Source organism: Podarcis vaucheri, assembly GCF_965113315.1.
Source record: "Podarcis vaucheri genome assembly, chromosome: 5".
In the NCBI taxonomy this organism is placed as follows: Eukaryota; Metazoa; Chordata; class Lepidosauria; order Squamata; family Lacertidae; genus Podarcis; species Podarcis vaucheri.
This window is the reverse complement of record NC_138763.1, coordinates 104,348,845-104,370,788: the sequence shown is the minus strand read 5'-3', so window position 1 is coordinate 104,370,788 and position 21,944 is coordinate 104,348,845. Positions and strand designations below refer to the sequence as shown.

The following is a 21,944-nucleotide window of genomic DNA, read 5'->3' as shown; positions in this document are numbered from 1 at the left end:
CTCCCTGATAAAATCTCTTCTCAAGTTTTTGTCGAAAAACTAATTCAAATCCTGTATTTCTTGGACGGACATTGAGTACAGCTTACCTGCTTGGCCCCTGAAACCAAATTGATTTGGCAATCGTATGGCCGATGAGGCGGTAACGTGTCAGCCTCCCTCTCGCTGAACACCTCCTCAAAGTCCACGTATCACAGAGGGATATTGCCCTTCTCCCCCAGACATACCGTCGCCACCTGGGCCTTCCTTTCCCTTGGTTCCCCTCCTCCCAGACAGTGCTCTAGGCAGTGGGTCGACCCGAAGGTCAGTGACCGCTGGCGCCACGACACCACTGGGTCATGCAACACCAACCAACTCATCCCCAGTATAATGGGTGGCCCTGCCAATGTGGCCATGTGAAAGGTGATGGACTTGGAGTGCGTGGAGATCCACATTCTCATGGGAGGGGTCTAAAGTGTGACTCCTCCCCCAGTAACTCCCTCCCATCAATCGTAGTAATTTGCAGGGGAAAGTCAAGCGGCAGCAGGTGCAGCTGGTGCTGCGCAGCAAAGTCCCTGCTAAAAAAGTTCGCACTTGCTCCCAAATCAATTAACGCATGGACCTCCATTGCATGGCCATTGAGGAGCTCCAGCAACACCCCGACCACTATGCCTGCTTTGGGGGGATCTGGTTGGGGCTCTTCCCTGTTGCTCCTGCCTGGCTATTGCCCCGGTTTCCCACCAGCCAGGCTTTCCCATTTCCGTGTCACTTGGCCCCTTCCTCCTCCTCCTGTGGGATGGCCCCTACTATCCCTTGCCAGCCTTGACACTGCGGACAAACCCTGGCAAAGTGCCCTGGCCTTTGGCAAAGGAAACACTTCTTGGTTGTTTTCCACTCCTTTTCCTCAACTTTTGAATGCTCCCGGGCGTGGGCTGCTTCGATTTCCATAGGCTCTGGCTGAGCACGACCTTGAGAAATCCCGGCTGGCATCTCAGGCATGGGGTTGCCATGGAAACCCTCCCCTCTGCTCTCCAGCACATGGGCTTCCTGACGCATACCGATGGCCAAGGCAGACTTAGTAAGTTCATCAATATTCCTGGGTCTGGAACCCCTTGCAAGCTTATCTTTCACGTCTGAATTTAATCCTGCCTTAAAGAGAGCCTGCATGGGTAACAGTGCTCACGTCCCAGCCCAGCTTGTGCACAAGCATCACAAATTGCAACCAGTAACTGCGGACAGTCAAACCCCCTTGTTTCAGAGTCAGTAATTGCTATTGAGTAACATCACTCAGGACATCACTAGTAAACATGGCATCCACAGCCTCACAAAACTTCCCCAAGTCCCGGAGGGCATCATTATCGGTGGCAATCGGTGGCCATTCTCTAGCAGCCCCTTCTAAGTGATTGACGACAAAGGCGACTCTTGCTGCATCGCTGCCAAATTCTCTTCTCTGCAAATCCAGGGCATGCTATCTTAAAGGCCAAATACTCCTGGAGGTTGCCACTAAACTTGCTAACCAGGGACGGTACCTTTCTCCCCACTGGAATGGTTCTGTCCTCCTGGTCCTGAGTCCTGCGTTCCTCCAGCCGGATTCTCAGCTCCTGAACGTGCCCTTCCAGCTCTTCATTTTTCTTTCTTAGAGCTGCGACCTGGCATCTCGCCTACTCATCCATCACGGAGCTGTCTTTCTCCCTCGCAAGCAACCTTCAAAGACTTCCGGAATGCTGTAAGGTGGGAGAGTGGTTGCTCACGAGGATAACAGCCAGGACTCCAGCCTGTCTTTTCAGATTTTATTGAGTGCAAAACTTATGTACAGTGTAGAAGCTTCAAAACCATGTCTACCTTAATTGCTAGCAGATTCCGGAAGTGCCTTCTTCCTATTTCCCCTCCAGCATAGAAACCCGGGAAAATCCCCTCTCCGCCTCTTTTCCTTATGTGGAAAGCTATGCAACAGAAGCTGCACATTCCCTTCCCTGGTAGCAGTGTTTTGGCTCCCCTTTCTCTTGTCTTCCGTGTCTCCTGAAAGCTCCCCCTTCTCAGACTCTGACGAAGTGCAGCTGCTCAACGGAGGAGGAGGCTCTCTGTACGTTTCTGTCTCTCCCCCCTCCCCTGCAAGCAGATCCCTGACAACTATCATAATCTTTTCTTAAAAAACAAACAAAAAAGCTTTTTATTCCACATTTTTGTTATTTTCCCTTCCTCTCTCTCTCTTTCCTCCCCGCTTACTTTTTCTCTTTAAAGAGAATACACACACACAAAAATTATATTATCTTTTCCTCTCATAGGGGTTTTTAAATATCTTTTTTATTTCTTACTTTTATCATTTGATATAAATATACTTCTTCCTTTGGGGGGGGGAGTGTTACCTTTTGTTTTTTTGGTTCTCTCCTTCTTTCTTCTCTTAAATTACCGCCCAGTTTCAAATCTTCCATATCTGGGTAAGGTAATTGAGAGAGCGGTAGCTGAACAACTTGGTAGGTTTCTGGAGGAAACATCGGCTTTAGATCCATTTCAGTCCGGTTTCCGTCCTGGTTTTGGGACCGGCACGGCTCTGGTTGCCCTAACAGATGATCTCCGTAGACAACTGGATCGAGGCTGGTCAGGACTGGTGATCCTTTTAGATTTGTCAGCAGCCTTTGACATGGTTGATCATGATCTTCTGGACCACCGCCTCACCAACATGGGGATACACGGCATAGCCCATAAATGGCTGTGCTCTTTTATCTCTGGTCGGGGACAGAGGGTGGCACTAGGGAGGGAGATGTTGTCGCGCCACACCTTGGTGTGTGGAGTGCCGCAGGGCGCAATCTTCTCCCCGATGCTTTTTAACATCTTTATGCGCCCCCTTGCCCAGATTATCTGGAGCTTTGGGCTGGGCTGTCACCAATATGCTGATGACACTCAGCTCTATCTGCTGATGGTTGGCCACACGGACTCGGCCCCGGACACACTGATCAGATGCTTGGAAGCTGTGGCTGGATTGTTTCGTGGGAGCCGATTGAAACTAAATCCTTCGAAGACAAAGGTCCTATGGCTTGGTCGGGATGGCATGGGGATGAGGGACCAACTCCCTTCTCTTGCAGGGGCCCAATTAGTGCCATTGCCTTCCGTTTAGAGTTTGGGTGTAATCCTTGACGCCTCCCTTTCCATGGAGGCGCAGGTTACAGCAACAGCCAAGGCGACATTTTTCCACCTTCGCCGCATCAAGCAGTTGGTCCCTTACCTTTCCCGCCCTGACCTGGCCACAGTGATCCATGCGACTGTCACCTCCAGGCTTGACTACTATAATTTATTCTACACGGGGCCACCCTTAAAGCTGTTCCCAGAAGCTCCAGCGGGTGCAGAATGCAGCAGCGAGGCTCTTCATGGAGTCTGCCATGGGACCATATTCACCCAGTGCTTTTCCAGCTGCACTGGCTCCCGGTGGAGTAGAGGGTCAGATTTAAGGTGCTGGTTTTGACCTTTAAAGCCCTTCACGGCCTAGGACCCTCGTACCTATGGGAACGCCTCTCCTTGTATGCCCCACGGAGAGCCTCAAGGTCCATAAATAGCAACACCCTAGTGGTCCCAGGCCCTAAGGAAGTTAAGATTAGCTTCAACCAGAGCCAGGGCCTTTTCAACACTGGCTCCGGCCTGGTGGAACGCTCTGCCTCATGAGCCCAGGGCTCTGTAGGATCTGACTTCTTTCCGCAGGGCCTGTAAGACAGAGTTGTTCCGCCTGGCCTTTGGCTTGGAGCCAATCTGATTCACTCCCCCTTTCTTTTTCCTTTCTCCTCCTGTGATGAGGCTGCATTTTAATATTTGTATTTTTTGTATTTGTTGTATTTTAATCTTGTTTTTAAGTTGTATTCATTCAACTTGTTTTTATTATTGCTTGTTAGCTGCCCTGAGCCCAGCCTTGGCTGGGGAGGGTGGGGTATATATAATAATAATAATAATAAATTCCCCCCTCCATCCCCCCTCTCCTCTCTTTTCTCCCCCAAATAATAATAATAATAATAATAATAATAATAATAATAATAATAATAAATCACATACCTACCTACATAAACCTCCCCACCCACTTTCAATAGTAATGCCCCCCGCGGTGGTCCTTTAAAGGTCAAGGACTCCTGACAGTTAAGTCCAGTCACGGATGACTCTGGGATTGCGGCGCTCACCTCACTTTACTGGCCGAGGGAGCCGACGTTTGTCCACAGGGCAACCCAGACGAGTTGGCAGGGAATCATCCTATAAAGTAGATAAGCAAAATGGCTAGCTTAAAAGCAATTACATTAAATGTGGGGGTTGGGAAACCCTATCAAAAGAAAATGCATCACCTCATATGTAAACACCATGAAACCACACATTGCCTTCCTACAAGAAGTACACAACCCACCCAAAGGAAGCAAACTCCTTAGCGACCCCCTCTTCAGTCAGCAATGGCTCAGGTAAGGCCCACAGAGTTGCCATAATACTCAAACCAAGACACTATTTCCGGTTTTGTGGAGTTTGTAAACCAAATCATTCTTAAACCAGAGCGTTCTTAACCCGAGGTACCACCCTGTTCCTCTCCTCTCTGCATCCAGCAGTGGATGCAGACATGCCTCTACTTGCTCCACTTTAAACACATGCCTGAAGCTGGTTATAGGGTGATATACTGCAAAGTATAAGTATTTTGCTTGCATAGTTTTTACTGCTGCTGCTGTGAACCAATGCACGGTTATAAGCAAGTAAATTATATATTTTTTAATTTATTTATCAAGTTGTTGCTTGATTCTTTGTTAAGTGAAGTAAGAAAGGGAGAGCTAGCTTATTTCATAGCTAGACTTGCTCAAAACAAGGTTTTACAGCCTAAATCCTATGCTTTTAATTTTGCTCCCAAGGATGGGATTTCAAAACTGTGTGCAACCCACGCCTTGGAACCTGGAGGGATAAGTTGCAATTAATATATCTTATCCCATCCATTAAAACCCAAAAGAGGACAGCTGTACAGAACAGGGAAATTCTGTAGATTGCATGTTTACCATTTATATAGCATTTTCAGTACTGTTCAAGATTCATATGCATATATGCAGTAATCCTTACACGGATCCTCTTAAAGATAAGCCAATATTATTGTCTTAATGTCCGAAGGAGGGAGGTGCTGGTCGTGGTTTAAGCCTGAGAGCAGAGCAGCCTTGCTTGAGTTTGGGTAAAGCTGATGCCAAGGCTGCTTCTCCCGTTAGGGTTACCTGCGCAGTACTCTCCTTGAAAGCAACCCTGCCAGGTGAGCGGCTCCAGCCCCCTCCCCATTTCGAAACGGGGCGCTGCGCCCTCCGAGACTGAGGGGGCCGGGGGGGGCAGGCGCTCGGGCGCCCCTCGCAGGGAGGCCTTGCCCGGCGGGGGGGCGTGTGTGACGTCATGCACACACGACCACCCCCCCCCGTGTTGGGCCCCCCTCGGCGCGTCCTTTTTCCGTCCAGTTATGGAAGCCGCCTGCGTGGCTGGCCAGGTTGGAGCCTGAGAGAGAGAGAGAGAGAGAGAGAGCGAGAGAGAGGGAAGCCTCCGCCTCCTCCTCCTCCTCCTCCTCCGCCGCTCTTTGTGCCGCTCTCGCCGCGCAGCCCGTGTCCCCGAAAGTAGTTCCGGCATTCCTCCGGTCCAGAGCGCGAGATTCTGCAGCGCAGGACCTGATTCCCTGCTTCGCAGCGAGAGCGAGCGAGCGAGCGAGCGAGGCGGCGAAGGAGTCCCTGAGGAATGCGGCTGCCGCGTCGCCCCCTTTCCCGGGGCAGCTTCGCGGGGCGGCCTTGGGGGCGTCTCTTCCCAGAGAAGGGGGCCAGGGGCGCCGGGCAGGGGGGCTCTTCGCGGGCCCAGGTGTGAGGCGCTCCAGAGTTGCCGAAGGTGGAGGAGGAGGAGGAGGGATCTTCCCTGGCTTTGCACCGGGGAGCCAGGAGGCGGCGGCGGCGGCGGCCGAGAAGGGGCATCTGTGCTGCTGCGCCTCTCCTTTCTCTGGGCTTCCCGAGGAGGAGGAGGAGGAGGAGGCTGCCTGAGGAGGAAGGAGCGCGGCCCGAGGGCATGGAGGACGAGGGCTTCCCCCCGCCGCCGCTCTGCCCCTCCTGGCCGGGGCCGGGGGCCGAGGGCCAAGCGGCCCTTTAAGAGAAACAAAGAGGGCCAGGTTGGGGGCGGCGGTTCCTTTTGTGCGGCTCCCTCGCTTCCTGCCCGCCTCCCCCCCCCCGCACCCCGAAAGTATGAGAGGGCGGCCGAGGTGCTGCTGCCCCCGCTCGCCGCCCCCGCTGCTCCCGCCGCCGCCTCCTCCGCCTCCCCGCTGCCGCCGGTGAGGGCCCGAGGAGAGAAGATGGGCGCCGTGCTGAGGAGCCTCCTGGTCTGCGGCTTGTGCTCCCTGGCGAGAGGTGAGGCGGAGGCCCAGACGCGGCCCAGGAGCTTCGGGGAAAGGAAGGTCCCCGGCCCGTCCGCGTGTCGTGTGCTTGTGTGCACGGCGCGCATCTCCGGGGGAGGGCAAGGCCTGGCTGGCCTGCAGACGAGGCCCCGGGAAGGGGCGCAGCTCGCTCGCTCCTTGCCCGAATCCTGGAACATGGAGGGATTTGCACAGGGGAGAGCTTGCCAGTGCACACAAACACACGGAAGACAGTTCTCTCTCCTTCAGTTTCATGGAGGATTGCTTTTAAGTCTGTCTTTTAAAAAAGAACAGCATACCAGCCTTTATTAGATTTTGTGGTTTTGGGGGAATTAGATCTTCGGAAAATTGTCTCAATTAATTTCCAAGAAATGTGTGGCCATCTGTCTGCTGGTGCTATTGATTGATAGTGGTGGGACTTCTTTACAATGAATCATGTTTAGAATCGCGGACTGGATAGTCTTGGTTTGGGAGTGTTGATTTTCCCTTAGCAAGGTCTCCGATCCTAGCTAAATAGTTACTTGGGAGTAAGCCACGTTGAAATGAGTGGAACTTACAGCAGTCAACATAGTTAGGATCAGGCTGGAAGCTGTAATTAATAAGGCAATCCTGTACACAATTACCTGAGAGAGGCCTATTGAACTTAATGGAGCTTACTTCTGTGTAGACATGTACTGTATAGGATTGCACCGCTGGCAAATAACACATTTTAGATAGCAACTGTGTGGTCTGATCCACCAAGTTTAATGGAGTTTGCTTCCTTGTAATTGTGAGATAATATTTAGCCAGCAATCAGTTTGGAAAAGTTGAGTGACTCCTGAGCACACCTGTTTTCGGACATAAGTTCTGATGAATAAAGCAAGTGAAATTTACAGCTTGATCATGACCATGCATACTCAGAAATAATATGCAATTAATATCCCTTTATGCAAAAGGTATGAAATGTTCAGGTCTCCTGCAAAGAACAGGTTTTTTATTGCATCTGTGAAGTCTGCATATATTAAAAGTATTTTCAGCCATATGAATTAGTATGAGTTCATTTTGGGCAAAATGAAAAGGCTCCCCATATTTCAGGAAATGTTAATTTCCATTTCAGAGACCAGACTGGAATAGATTTTTATATTTTTGTATCTGAAAATAAAATAAAAATAGGATATATTGGTCAGTTTATTCAGTATTTTATTTCTTTTTTGTCTCTTCCCTCATCTCCCTGTATTGTGGTGAGCAAAAGCTTCAGATACTCTACAGCTGATTTGCTGAAGCTGTTTCACATACTGTTTAGAAGAAATACTTGTTCACAGACATCTCACAACTATTCTTTTTGCTGCAGTGGAAGTAGAAGAATGCTTCTTGTATTTGTGTGTGAAAAGGAATCCTGCCTCAATTTTTTACAATTCCTCTGCATTTGCTTGCTTTGATGAACATTTTGGGGAGTTGAACTGGATTGGAGGGGAGAACTAGAAAGGCATTTGATAAAAACAACAAAAAACCCATGTGCAAGTATATTCTTGAACTTCAAGCTTTATGCATTTGTTTACCATATTGCATCTTCATAGGAAAATAATATGCGCATGTAATACCAAATATTCCTTTGAGGAAGGATAGTTGATTTATATGGCTCTCTGATTTTCAAAGGAAAAATGATTGTTTAAGTTCACTTTTTAATGCATAAAGTTTAGTCTAGTTCTGCTGTGTTGTCCATAATCAATAACCTGACTGAGAGTACAAAAATTAGCAGGATTTTGCCACAAATTATTCTTTTCTCCAAATGTTATGCTATACTTCCATATTTATGAGAATTTCTACAGACTTCCTCATGTATTGTAGAAAAAACGTTTCTAAAGAGGCTTACTTTATAATCAAATATGGATTTAATATGCTTACCTTACAATCAAAACTAGGTATATTGACTGCAATCGGATGATCGTATCTTGGATTAATAATAATAGAATCAGAATCATAGAAGGGGGTCACCCTGAGTGTTAGGAATATAATAAAATATTCATGCTGGATTGCTGCATCCTTTTTCTGCTGTACTGCTAGGGCTGCTAGTTTTAACTTCAATGAAAATCAAGATAGGAAATTGCTTTCAAAAGCAACAGTAATTACTTTGCCATTAAATAAGCAATCTGTTGGGACTGTATTTGCCAGATTGGCTAAAAACAGTTTTTAGACAGTCTTTTTTTCGTTTGGAAAATATATTTCCTGATGTAAGGCACCTAGGTAAACATACCAGACGTGGGAATGCTCTTTACTAGACAAACTGACAGCTCAATCCTAGGTATGCTTCCTTTTTAGTGAGTTCCAGAGTTCATTAGGGCTTTCTGTACTCCAGAGTGGGTAGTTGTGTTAATCACCATAGCCTTGTGGTACTTTGGAGATTAGCATGTATTTTGTGGCACAAGCCTTTGTGCATTACAAACGATCGGATGAAGTTGGCTCTAGTCCATGAATGCTTATTCTGTTAATTCTCAAGGTGTCCACAAACTTAGTTATTCCTTGCATAATTACTTGGAAGGAAGTCTCATTGAACTAAGTGGTATTAATTTGCATGTAAACAAACACAAGGTCAGCTATAAACCTGCCAGGGTAATATATATGAACATAAAAGGTGTATAAGGATAATGTTCCCAGGGGGTAGGATTCTTTCTATCAGTTGTTAATTTGGGAATTCACTGAGATTTTTGTAACCACCTTATTCCTGAGCCTGTGAGTGCTGTTGCATTATCCAGTAATAAAGCCTGAGTTGCCGCTGAATATATGTAACAGAGAAACACAGCAAATCCTACCTGTCCCATGAGTGGTACTATATAGGTGTCACATTCACACTGGATACTATTTTAAAAATATCAATGCTCCAATTTTCCTATGATGGTATGTTGAAAAGGAATTTCCATTATGCCCCTAAATAGTGTTCAAAATTCTGTAGGCTCCAGGTGCATTTTGCACCTGGCTATAAGTTACTTGCGACCAAGTGGAGATGCCTGGGTGCCAGGATGGGGCCTGACCTCTCCACCTGGAGGCGCATGCCTGGGGATCATTGGATCTGGACTGTTTTCACACGCTAATACCACATCCTGTAAAATTCTATCAGTTATATTTTATCTGCACATCAGTGAATTTCAGGAACCAAAATGCTGCTTCTGTGCAGCCTGAGCAGGAGCAGTGAAAAGGTTATTAATGGTTTTCACTTGTCTTCACTTACCCCATCCCACTGACCTACTCACAGTTGTGAATAATACTCTTATGTTATGAATGGACCATTAAGAAAAAGATTTAGGAATCGGCTTGTATATATGTGGACTGTCCCTTGATCAAGTAACTTTTTTAGGTTAAGGTCTTAAAGTTCTTAACCTAGCTCACGCTTGTCATCTGAACTAGCCAGATGTTTAACTGATAATCGATCACAATCAGTCCATAATTTGAAAAATAAGATTCTAGATCCGTCTTGCCCCAAAATGACAACTAAACATTCTGTTTTGGCAACTGCAACCCCAGTTTAAGGTGCCATTTGGCACCTAGCTTCTATATCTGAGTTTCTAACACTGCTCCCAAAGCCCCACAGCAAATTTATAGTAATTAGGTCATTCTTATTCCAGACCTTTTGCTGTCTCCTTGAGGTAGCGGCTTCTTGAGCTGTTACTTGTAAGCATAAGTGGGGAGTTGAATGAAATACCCAAATACTGAAAGTTTCACAGCTAGAAATCATGACCAGACCCTGGAGAGTTTGTAGGTTTCACCTTTTCTCCCCTCTTAAAAGTGCTGCTCATGCAGATCACGCATCGAGAGACTATCAGATATTAAAGGAGCTTGCAGGTGTGGCATTATTTCTATGAGCAGTGCAGCTAGGATGCTGGAGCAGGGATACAAGGCATTAAAATGTATTTCGCACAAATTACTCTCTGGCTATGGTACTCTCAGGCTATGGTACTGTAACAAACATTTTTAAAAATAAAAATGGAATGGCGTTGATTGTATTTACGCAATGTTTTGATTTCCAGCTAGGGGCCAGAGGATGCTCATTTCACTCCAGTTTTATTTCTTTCTTCTACCATTTTAAAAAAGCACAAAATAAAGAACAAAGGATGTCTCATAAAACATCAGGAATTAAAGGTTTCAAATATTGAGTTGACAGATTGAGAGAGCTCCCCTTCTTTTTATCCTGTATGAACACTTGTTTGTATCTGGTGCTGTGTGAACAGAGTTCCACTTGTGTAATGGGACTTCTTTAACCTCTCCTCCCACTGTGTACCCCAAAATCTGCTGCAGTTTATGAGAATTCACAGGGAACTTGGGGAGGATGTTCCATTGCTCAAGTAGAAGTCTGCTGTGCAAGCTGTCACTGCTATTCAGTGATTTAAAGTAGAACTGCAATTTCACTTTATTTACTAAAAGGTTCTGAGATAACTAATGGCAAAATTTAAAAACAATCAGCTTAAAAATCAAAATCAGTAGAACAGCAAAATCAGAAACAGCAATAAAAGTAAAAATGTCTGTGAAAGAACAGCCAAGGTAGCAAAATGCAGCAGTTTATTAAAAGCTTCAGAGAATAGGATTGTTTTACCTGGTGCTTAAAAGTTAGGAACTTAAGTGCCAGCTGAATGCTCCATGATCTTCATGCCACCACCAGAAAGTCCCTATATTGTGTCACCATCCACTTCACCTCAGAAGGTGCACGTGCAGAAAGAAGGGTGCCTGATTAAGATCTTTTAGAGTGAATGAGTTCGTTTGGAACTTTAGACTTCCGTTGTTTAGAATTGTGTAGATGCTTGAACCTTGTGCATGCTGTGTGTTTAGATTTTTTTTTAACAGAAGCTCCATTTTTATGAATATAAGTTCCATAAAACTTAAAATTGTAAAGCAAAGTTTTTAAAAGAAATTTCCCTCAGTATCTAGTTCCTTTCAGGATCAGGGTTATTTCGAAAACACTTCTCTTCTGTCCCCTCCACTCCACCAATAACACCATTCTAATAATTATTTTTATTCAACGTGGATGTGTTTTACTGCCACAGCAGTACAATTTGTCTTGAGTGTGTGCAACTCTGTGTACAGAGACATGGAATTGCTGCCAGAAGATGTAAAGATGGGCCACTGCCAGTTGTAATGGCTTTAAAAAATGAGAATCAGGAAAAAATCATAGAGTGGAACATCCTTTTTCAAACACACTGTAGCTCTCATTACACTTTTGGGAACAATCTTCCTTATCCTTTCTTTTTAACTCCTTTTCCCTCTTGCCACACTTCTCTAGTGATATGGGTTGGAAAACGTCCAAGTACAATATTTTTCCATGATTTTTTCTCTAATTTTTGACATATGTCGTTTCATAAAATTAATTTTTATCATAAAAAATTGAGCACAATGCAAGTCAAATTGGTCAACTGTAAAGGTTAGAATTGTAGCAAAACCTAAAATCAATGACTGACATAAAATAGTGCCATGCAAACAGGGCAAGTTTCAGAGTTATTTGAGACAGCTGTCACTGTCAGCTGCAGCACTTCTTCTGCAGCAACAGCACAGCTTGCTTCTCGGTGACCCAGCTTCCATTTTTATTTCCCATAATCTATTGCATGTAGAGTTGTTCTGAGAAAAATAATCTTGGTTTGATATCTGGGCTGCTTTCAAACAAACCACAATATACTGGTCATGTTAAGAGATTTTCCCACTTCTTAAACCAGGGGTTGGCAAGATTTTCCTTGCCTGGGCTGGTTCACTCCAGCGGAGATCCCTCCGTGGGCCAGATCGTGCGTGTGCATGAGCGCACACGCCCACAATTTCCAGCGGCGGCATCTGTGCAGACACGATTTTCGGTGTCTGCGCATGCGCAGACACAATTTCTGATGCCACAGAGGTGAGTCCTGGCACTGCGCTGCGTCAGTTTAGCACAGTGCACCGGTTAAACGACCCCTGTGGGCCGCTAGGTTGCCTACCCCTGGTAAACCATGTTTTTTGAAGCAGGATGAGTGTGGTGGCTCCGTGCTACTTTTCTTGCCTGTCTCTGCCACTAACCACCACAAAACTACTTCAGCACAGGGATCCTTACTTACATTGGTGCACAGTTTACAATTACATCTGAACTGTGGAATTCTGGTTTAATGTCAGTTAAAAAATCAACATCCTTTCTGATTATCCTGGTTTGTTTATTAAACCAGGGTTTTCTGATTTGGACATAATGGGGAAATCTGTATTAATGTAAGCCCGGATCTCTGTGTCGAAGCCAAGATATGATGAGAAGAAGGGAGAGATGAGGGAGAGGTTTTGTGTCCTTGATGCTTATCCATTGCCTCATCAAACTGGCTTCTGAAACAGGTTCTAAAGACTCTCTTTTTGATAAATATTTTTTATTGATTTTCTAATATTGTTTCAATAACAGCCTCATTATAACAATGCCAATTTTACCCAATTAATACAATTATTAAAACCAATTATTTATATATCAAATTATACAACTTAGTTAAAGTGACATCCTCATGTGCTAGTTTTGATGGGTTTCTCTTTGTTTTTTATTTTATTTTGTGTCTTCTAAAATCTTAATAATTTCAGTTACATACCCTTCAAGATAGTAATCCTTTAGACAGTAGCTACAATCGTATGTTTTCAATTCGTGTTTATATATTAAGTAAGTTATAAAGTTTCAAGTGAAGTACAGTGGTACCTCCAGTTACGAATGGGATCCAGTGGTACCTCCAGTTACGAATGGGATCCCGTCCGTATCCCAAAAATTTTGTAACCGGAGAACTGCTTCTGTACACACATGCGGCGCCGCAGAACACTTCTGCGCATGCGCGAAGCGGCAAACCCACTTCCGGATTCGTCGTGGCCATAATCCATCAACATGAGATAAAGTATCCCCTGCCACTCTCTGAAAACCATTTGGATCCATTAAGTGGTGGGGGCGGACCATCCAAATCAGTCCCACCTCCTTGCAGAGGGGAAGAGTTGCAGAGAAGTCCATTTGCACCAGGAAGTGATCTGACCATGGCACTTCTTTTGTTTCGCTTTTACTTAGTGTCAGATCACCCACATCTGTAGAGGTGAACACCAGGTCTAAGGCATGTCCGTGGCTATGAGTTGGGTCAGACTTATTCAGGGACAGCCCCATGGAGGCCATTCTTTTCACGAAGTCCCGAATGACCCCTTGTAAGGTCGTGTCGGCATGGATGTTAAAATCCCCTAGGATAACCAAACTAGGTATCTCCAGGAGAACATCTGCCACGACCTGAAGCAGCTTGGATAGGGAGTCCTTGGTGCAGCGGGGAAGTTGGTACGCCAAAAGGAATCCTGTATTGCCCCTATTGCCCAACTTCCAGAACATGCACTCTGAAAACTGGGTCTTCCCAATAGGACACCTGGTGCAAGCTAATGACTTCCTAAAAATCTCTGCAACCCCCCCTCCCCACCCACATGACCTGGGTTGTTGTGCTTAAGAGAAACTTGGTGGACAAGCAGCGGCAAGGACAGGCCCATCTGCTTCATCCAACCAAGTCTCTGTTACACATGCCAGGTCAAGTCCTCCATCCACGATCAAGTGCTACTCACAGTATGTTTTTGAACTGTTAGGTTTGCAGAAGCTGGGACAGAGCAACAGGAGCTCACCCCGTTGTGCAAATTCAAACCACCAACCTTCCGATCTGCAAGCCCAAGCTTCTCAGTTGTTTAGACCACAGCACCACCTGCTCCTGCTATTATGGCACCAACCATATTAATAACTTTATTATTGAACAATGTTTATATACTGCTTGATTCCAAGAAACCCTACAAGCAATTGCCAAAAATATAAAATGTTAAAATTCTTGATAAAAAGCAGTTAAAAACAACTATTTAAGAATATTCAAAACATGATTAAAATCAACAGTAGCTAAAAAGAAATAGACAGGAATAACTTCTATATGTCTGGGTAGGATTGACTAAACAAAAACATTGTAATGAAAAAGTACACGAAAGGTCGGTGATGTCTGATGGCAATAGGTAGGGAGTTCCATAGGTAGCTTCTACCACACTAAAATGTCAATTTCTTACAATTGCAGAATTAATATTATGTGGCACCTGTAACTATGCCAGTTCTATAGGTCAAAGCAGCAGACGGGTTGTATATGGACTAATTTGCCCATCATGTGATGTGCTCTTATTACCTAATTGCAAATGAGCTTGTGACATATTCAATGTGGTTCCTGAAACTGGAAAATTTGCTAGGGAATAAAGAGAGCTGTCTAGTTTTGGATGAGCATTGTTTCCAGGCAACCAGGCAGAGAAACGTATTTTGGCCCCAAATAAGATAGGTGTGAGGTTTGTGCATGTGCGCCCTCGCATTCTCTTGTGTGTTGCTAACTTTTGATGACTGCATACAAACAAAATTGCTTTGCTTCATGAGACATTCAGTTTTCATCTGGGGCCAACCAGATGTGTCTGGAAATTCATAAGCAGCTTGTGGGTCATCAGAAGTATAGTGCCTCTAAATGTATAGGCTCTGTTCAGCTATCCTCCTTAGTAAAGCGCCTTTGACAGATCTATTCTCTGTGAATTTATCAAATCCCACTTAAAACAATCTAAGCCAGTGCACATTTTTACTATTTGTGGCAGAACAACCTATCATTTAATGATGTGTGGTGTGAAGAAGTGCTTTTTGTCTTGTTGTCCAGACCCTAGGGCTGGTCAGCTTAATTGTGTGTCTCCTGTGTTGTTACCTTATGAATGGAGGAGAAAGACTATATCCATTCTTACTTGCAAAGCTCTTATAGTGTTAAGAGTGAGTTATTGAAGTTGTTGTAACTATGATCACGATCACCTGTGATTTCAAATCCCTCATATTTTTTAGAAAGGTGATAACACTGGAAGTTCTTTTTTAATAAAAATTAAATATTAACTTGCTAATTACTTCACGTTGTGACTTGATGTCTGTTGAATCCTTAATTTGTGCATAGCCCAGCTTAATGCTTTTCTCTTCTTTCCTAGGTTCTCCTCTGTTGCTATATGCAAATCGGCGTGACCTGCGACTGGTAGATGCTGCACAGATGAATGAGAATGCTACAGTTGTAGTGGGTGGCTTGGAGGATGCAGCTGCTGTGGACTTTGTATTCATCCACAGCTTGATATACTGGAGTGATGTAAGCGAAGAAGCCATTAAGCGAACAGAATTCAACAAATCAGGGAGTGTGCAAAATGTGGTTATTTCTGGGCTTTTATCACCTGATGGGCTAGCTTGTGATTGGCTAGGCGAAAAACTATACTGGACGGATTCTGAAACAAACCGGATTGAAGTTTCCAATTTAGATGGATCTTTGCGAAAAGTTTTATTCTGGCAAGAATTGGATCAACCCAGAGCAATTGCCTTAGATCCTGCAAGAGGGTAAGTTTTATTGTCCTTTAAAACTCTTGGTTGAGTGTGGGGCACCTTTTGCTAGCTTGGTAGAAGTTCCTAGGAAAAGAGTACAGATCAAAATTCATTTTGCTACAGCATTAGCTGCCAAAGCCTATATTCCAGTTGCAGTGTAATGGTGCTTATTACTAGGTGAACCTTTCTTGCAGAATGTCCTCTTTCTGAACTTCTGTTTGTGTCCTGAAAAGCTGTTCAGTTATCAAACAAACTAATACGACTAAATATGTTAGTATATTATTTACTTGAGGGGTTGTCATGCACAGTGTCTATTCTGCGTGTGTCAGGAGTCACGCCTTTAGTATATCAGGACCTGCACTTTGGAACTTCATGCCTATTGACATTAGGCAGGTGCTATTATTGTATTCTTTTTAAAGCTTGTTGAAAATGTTTCTCTTTTGGGAGGCCTATTCACACACGATTGGCCACATATTTTATTGTGTTGCATTGTTTTTATATGTTTTTAACAAGTTTAAAATATTTTTAACATGTTTTGTTTCATTTTTTATATTATTTTTATTACAGGAGTGTTTGCCACCCTCGGCTTCTTTGGTAATAATAATAATAATAATAATAATAATTTTTTATTTATACCCTGCCCTCCCCAGCCAAAGCCGGGCTCAGAGCGGCTTACAAGCAATAATAAAAACAAGATGAATGATTACAACTTAAAAACAAAAATAAAATACAACATTGGAACATTAAAATATTAAAATGTAGCCTCATTGCAGGAGAAGGAAAAGAAAAAAGAAAATGGGGGGGAGGGAATCAAATTGGCTCCAAGCCAAAGGCCAGGCGGAACAACTCTGTCTTACAGGCCCTGCGGAAAGAAATCAGATCCTGCAGGGCCCTGGTCTCATGAGACAGAGCGTTCCACCAAGTTGGGGCCAGTGCTGAAAAGGCCCTGGCTCTGGTTGAAGCCAATCTAACTTCCTTAGGGCCTGGGACCACTAGGGTGTTGTTATTTATGGACCTTGAGGCTCTCCGTGGGGCATACCAGGCGAGGCGGTCCCGTAGGTACGAGGGTCCTAGGCCGTGAAGGGCTTTAAAGGTCAAAAGCAGCACCTTAAATCTGACCCTGTACTCCACCGGGAGCCAGTGCAGCTTGAAAAGCACTGGATGAATATGCTCCCATGGCAGAGACCCCGTGAGGAGCCTCGCTGCAGCATTCTGTACCCGCTGGAGTTTCTGGGACAGCTTCAAGGGCAGCCCCACGTAGAGCGAATTACAGTAGTCAAGCCTGGAGATGACTGTCGCATGGATCACTGTGGCCAGGTCGGGGCGGGAAAGGTAAGGGACCAACTGCTTGATGCCGCGAAGGTGGAAAAATGTCGCCTTGGCTGTTGCTGTAACTTGCGCCTCCATGGAAAGGGAGGCGTCAAGGATTACACCCAAACTCTTAACGGAAGGCAATGGCACTAACTGGGCCCCCTCAAGAGAAGGGAGTTGGTCCCTCATCCCCATACCATCCCGACCCAGCCATAGGACCTCTGTCTTCGAAGGATTTAGTTTCAATCGGCTCCCACGAAACCATCCAGCCACAGCTTCCAAGCATCTGGTCAGTGTGTCCGGGGCCGAGTCAGTGTGGCCATCCATCAGCAGATAGAGCTGAGTGTCATCAGCATATTGGTGACAGCCCAGCCCAAAGCTCCGGATAATCTGGGCAAGGGGGCGCATAAAGATGTTAAAAAGCATCGGGGAGAGAATTGCGCCCTGTGGCACTCCACACACCAAGGAGTGGCGTGACGACATTTCCCTCCCTAGTGCCACCCTCTGTCCCCGACCAGAGATAAAAGAGCACAACCAGTTACGAGCTATGCCCTGTATCCCCACGTCTGCGAGGCGATGGTCCAGAAGATCATGATCGACCATGTCAAAGGCTGCTGACAAATCTAAAAGCATCAGCAGCCCTGACCCGCCTCGATCCAGTTGTCTACGGATATCATCTGTTAGGGCAACCAGAGCCGTCTCCGTCCCAAAACCAGGACGGAAACCGGACTGAAATGGATCTAATGCCGATGTTTCCTCCAGAAACCTACCAAGCTGTTCAGCAACCGCTCTCTCAATTACCTTACCCAGGTATGGAAGATTTGAAACTGGGCGGTAATTGGATAGGTCTAAGGGGTCTAATGAAGTTTTCTTTAAGAGTGGACGCACCACTGCTTCCTTCAGTTCCCCTGGGAATGTCCCCGTGTCAAGGGACAAATTGATAATTTCAACCAGGGGGGTCCGCGCAACATCTGGACACTCCCTAATCAGCCAAGACGGGCACGGATCAAGGAGGCAGGTGGTGGGCCTACCAACTTGGAGGAATCTATCCACATCAGTAGGGAGTATCCGATCGAAATGGTCCAACACTGGACCTGAAGTCAGTCGAGGGGCCTCCAGTAGGAAGGGCGGGATATAAATCTGATAAATAAAAATACAGTGGTACCTTGGGTTACAAGCACTTCGGGTTACAAACACTTCAGGTTACAAACTCTGCTAACCTTGGGTTAAGAACTTTACTTCAGGATGAGAACTGAAATCGCGCAGCAGCAGCAGCAGCGGGAGGCCCCATTAGCTAAAGTGGTACCTCCAGAACAGACCTCCAGAACGAATTAAGTTTGTAACTCGAGGTACCATTGTATTTTAAGACTATTGTATTTTAATATTTTGTTGGAAGCCGCCCAGAGTGGCTGGGGAAACCCAGCCAGATGGGCCGGGTATAGATAAGAAATTATTATTATTATTATTACTACTACTACTACTACCACCACTGTAAACAACTCCTATCAACCAGCAAGGCCAGGGTTCTGGAATGATATTATAGTAGGAGGGCACCACACTGGCTACCCTTGCTCCAGACAATTAATTTTTAAACTATTCAAAGAACGGTGTGAATCCTTAGAGGTAGATTGCCACTACTTTTTAATGAACCTAGAGACATGTTTCTGTTAAAGTCTGCTGGTGCATCAATGAGCTATCTACTTCTATAATGAGAAACGAATGAAGGATTGTTGATTGTGTGTCTAAGGCAGAGCTTTCCAAACTGTGTGCCACGGCACGTTAGTGTGTCGGCTGCAGTGTGTAGGTGTGTCAGGCGAACGCTCCCTGTGCTCCTCTGAGGGCTGGAAAGGGGTTAGTTTAACCTCCAGTTTGCTAGTAAAACTGAATTACTGTGTTGTGAAATGATGCATGTCTAAAAAGTATGTCACCAACATGAAAAGTTTGGAAAACTCTAGTCTAAGGCATACTCTCAGTTCATGGTGACCAGTATGAAATGTGTGCATGCTTTTGCACAGTTCCTCAAATCCTTATCATTGTACAGGGATTCCTTGGCAGAGTAATCAAAATGGAAAATGTTCCATGACATTGGTCAAGATGTGAGTTGCTTTCCATGTATGTTTTTTAATAAGAAGGTAAAGGTAAAGGTACCCCTGCCCGTACGGGCCAGTCTTGACAGACTCTAGGGTTGTGCACTCATCTCACTTAAGAAGCCGGGAGCCAGCGCTGTCCGCAGACACTTCCGGGTCAGGTGGCCAGCGTGACGAAGCTGCTCTGGCGAACCGGCACCAGAGCAGCACATGGAAACGCCGTTTACCTTCCCGCTATAAATCGGTACCTATTTATCTACTTGCACTTAAGGGTGCTTTCGAACTGCTAGGTGGGCAGGAGCTGGGACCGAACGACGGGAGCTCACCCCGCCGCGGGGATTCGAGCCGCCGACTATGCGATTGGCAAGTCCTAGGCGCTGAGGTTTTACCCACAGCGCCACCCACGTCCCTGTAATAAGTTGGTTAGACATCTTAATTACTGAGCTAAAAACGTTTTGTGGTTTTTTTGGAGAAAAAAGTAACATAGTTTTCTGTGTTTATCTGCACATCAATTCCTATGTGACTACAATACTATCCCTTATTCGTATGGTATTAATTGCAACTCATAAAACCTAGTGTGGGCTACAAGATTTATTAACTTCCTTGAAATTGTCATTTTAAGTGTTGCCAGCAGCTCATTAGTAACATTTTTGGGGCTTCACTCAGTTTTTTGTGTCTTCACCTTGTTGTCACTTTGACACTGAAGTGGTTTTGATAGGTGAAATGCTAAACTTGTTAAATGGCTCAAAGATTGTGTAGAATTGTGTATTACTTTGCATGTATGGACACTTACCAAGTTCTGTGAACTTTGCATTGAATCATGGCTAAATGATCTATTACTTGCACATATGTAGCTGTACTGTCACATAAACATTTTGGGAAGCAAGTTCCACAGATTTACCGTACGTGGAATTTACTTTCAAGCTAACATGTTACTTCGTTGGGTATTCATTTCAGTTTTGTTCTTTTTTGTGTTCATTGCTTTAAAGCTGCATTAAGAACAAGCCTTGGTTCCTGAATGTAGGGTGCAAATAATAATTGTTGGACTTCTAAAAGTTGTATGTGGTGTCTTGGCTGTTTCACAAAAAGAGTGTGTACTAAGGATGTGGTGGTTTCTGTTTTGCAGCTAGGTTTACCAAGTGGATGAAGCTACTGATTTAGCAAAGTCCAGTTTCTGTTCCTCACCCAGACTTGTTAGCATGTCCTCCAAAGTTTCTGGCGTTCAAACATTTTACTTGCCTGCATTTTGCACTTCATAACCCTTTTTTTAGTAGAAGGCAGACAAGTAAAACATTTTACAGGCAAGATTAGAAATGCAGAAGACTGTCCAGCTCATTCAAAGTGGAGGAAGAGGCTTTGCCTCCTCCGAGAGAATGCAATGGGCTGACAGACATATTTAAATGGGTCTAGGAAGACTCCCTCACAGAGGGAAGCATTCACTACCTCAAAGAGCCCATTGCCCAGCCCTGCCTGTCCTTTGGTTTTTTGGGAAATGTGAGTTTTGGAATTTTTTTAAATTGTGTATGGAACATTTCCCAATACAGTCTTGTACCTTGGCTGTCAAACGGAATCCGTTCCGAAAGTCCATTCGACTTCTGAAAACATTCAAAAACCAAGGCACGGCTTCCAATTAGCTGCAGGAGCTTCCTGCACTCAATCAGAAGCCATGGAAGCCGCGTCGAACGTTCGGCTTCCAAATAACGTTCTCAAACTTTAACACTCACTTCTGGGTTTGCGGCGTTCGGGAGCCAAAACAGACGAGTACCAAGGTGTTTGACAACCAGGGTATGCCTGTATTCTCTAGCATATTTACATGACCACCACATATGGATCAGTACAGCATAAATGAGACCCTTTTTTAACATTTTCACTAATTTCCTGGGTGTCAAGTACCACCTGTACATCATCTTTTGTCGGTTTTCCTTAATAAGATAACAGGTAGAAAAAATCATGGTTTCCCCCCCTATTTTTCCCCATGTGGACAATTTCATGCTGTAACCAATATCTGTGGTTCATTTTGTCATTGTTGCCTTTACCATTGCAGCTTTGGTCTCTCACTCCAGTAGAAATTTATAAATTTTCAAGATTAATTCATCATCCTTTCTTCTTACAAGTTTTTCAAATTCTGAACTCATTTCTGCAAATCCTTTTTCTTTATTATCTCTTTTAAATAACTCGTTCACCTGAAAGTACTGAAACCAATTACTGTATGATCCAAAATCTGTTCTCTTTTTTTCAAGCAAACTCCTCCTTCTTTAAACTCTATAAGATTTTTGTAAGTGGTCCACTTCTTGTCTATGTTCAACCTTTTCAACTGAGACCACCTCAGTTGGTGATATCCATTTTGAGGTTTTCCCCTCTAAAAGATCTTTGTGTCTCTGCCAAACCATGTATATACTTCTTCCTATGACATGGTTTTGGAAACGTTTGTGCACCCTTGATTTGTCATAATGCAGCTTTGCATGCCATCCAAAGCGTAGGTCAAAACCTTCTAGGTCTAAAGTGTTGGTATCCATTCTTTCATCCAGCAGAAGCACACTACCTCCTCATAAAGTCTGAGGTCAGGAAGGGCAAAAACCCCTCTTCCTCTTACGTCTTGTCAGATTTTTATGATTAATTTGGGGGTTTCTCCCCTGCCAGATGGAGTTTGCCACGTCTTTCTTCTGCTGTTTGAAACATTCTAGGCTATTTATCACTAGCAGTGTTTGAAATAAGAAGATCATCTTGGGCAAAACATTCATTTTGACTGCAGATATTCTTCCTAACAAAGGAAGGTTGATTCTGGTTCAATTTTCTAGGTTTTTAAAAATTTCGTTCCAGATTTTAATATAGTTATCTTGGAAAAGGTTTAAATTCTTAACTGATATCC

General features: G+C 44.7%; 1 protein-coding gene across 2 annotated transcripts in view; it reads left to right on the top strand.

The window, feature by feature from the left end:
• Positions 1 to 6,215: 6,215 nt before the first annotated feature.
• The window catches only part of LRP6 (LDL receptor related protein 6), a 90,293-nt gene continuing 74,564 nt past the window's right edge, over positions 6,216 to 21,944 (top strand). The window contains exons 1-2 of one of the 2 annotated variants that reach the window (XM_082223043.1): positions 6,216 to 6,344; positions 15,299 to 15,692. In XM_082223043.1, the coding sequence (XP_082079169.1) occupies positions 6,290 to 6,344; positions 15,299 to 15,692 (449 nt within the window). In that variant the 5' untranslated portion in view covers positions 6,216 to 6,289. The remainder of the gene's footprint in view (positions 6,345 to 15,298; positions 15,693 to 21,944) is intronic. The other variant, XM_082223042.1, reaches the window with a different exon arrangement.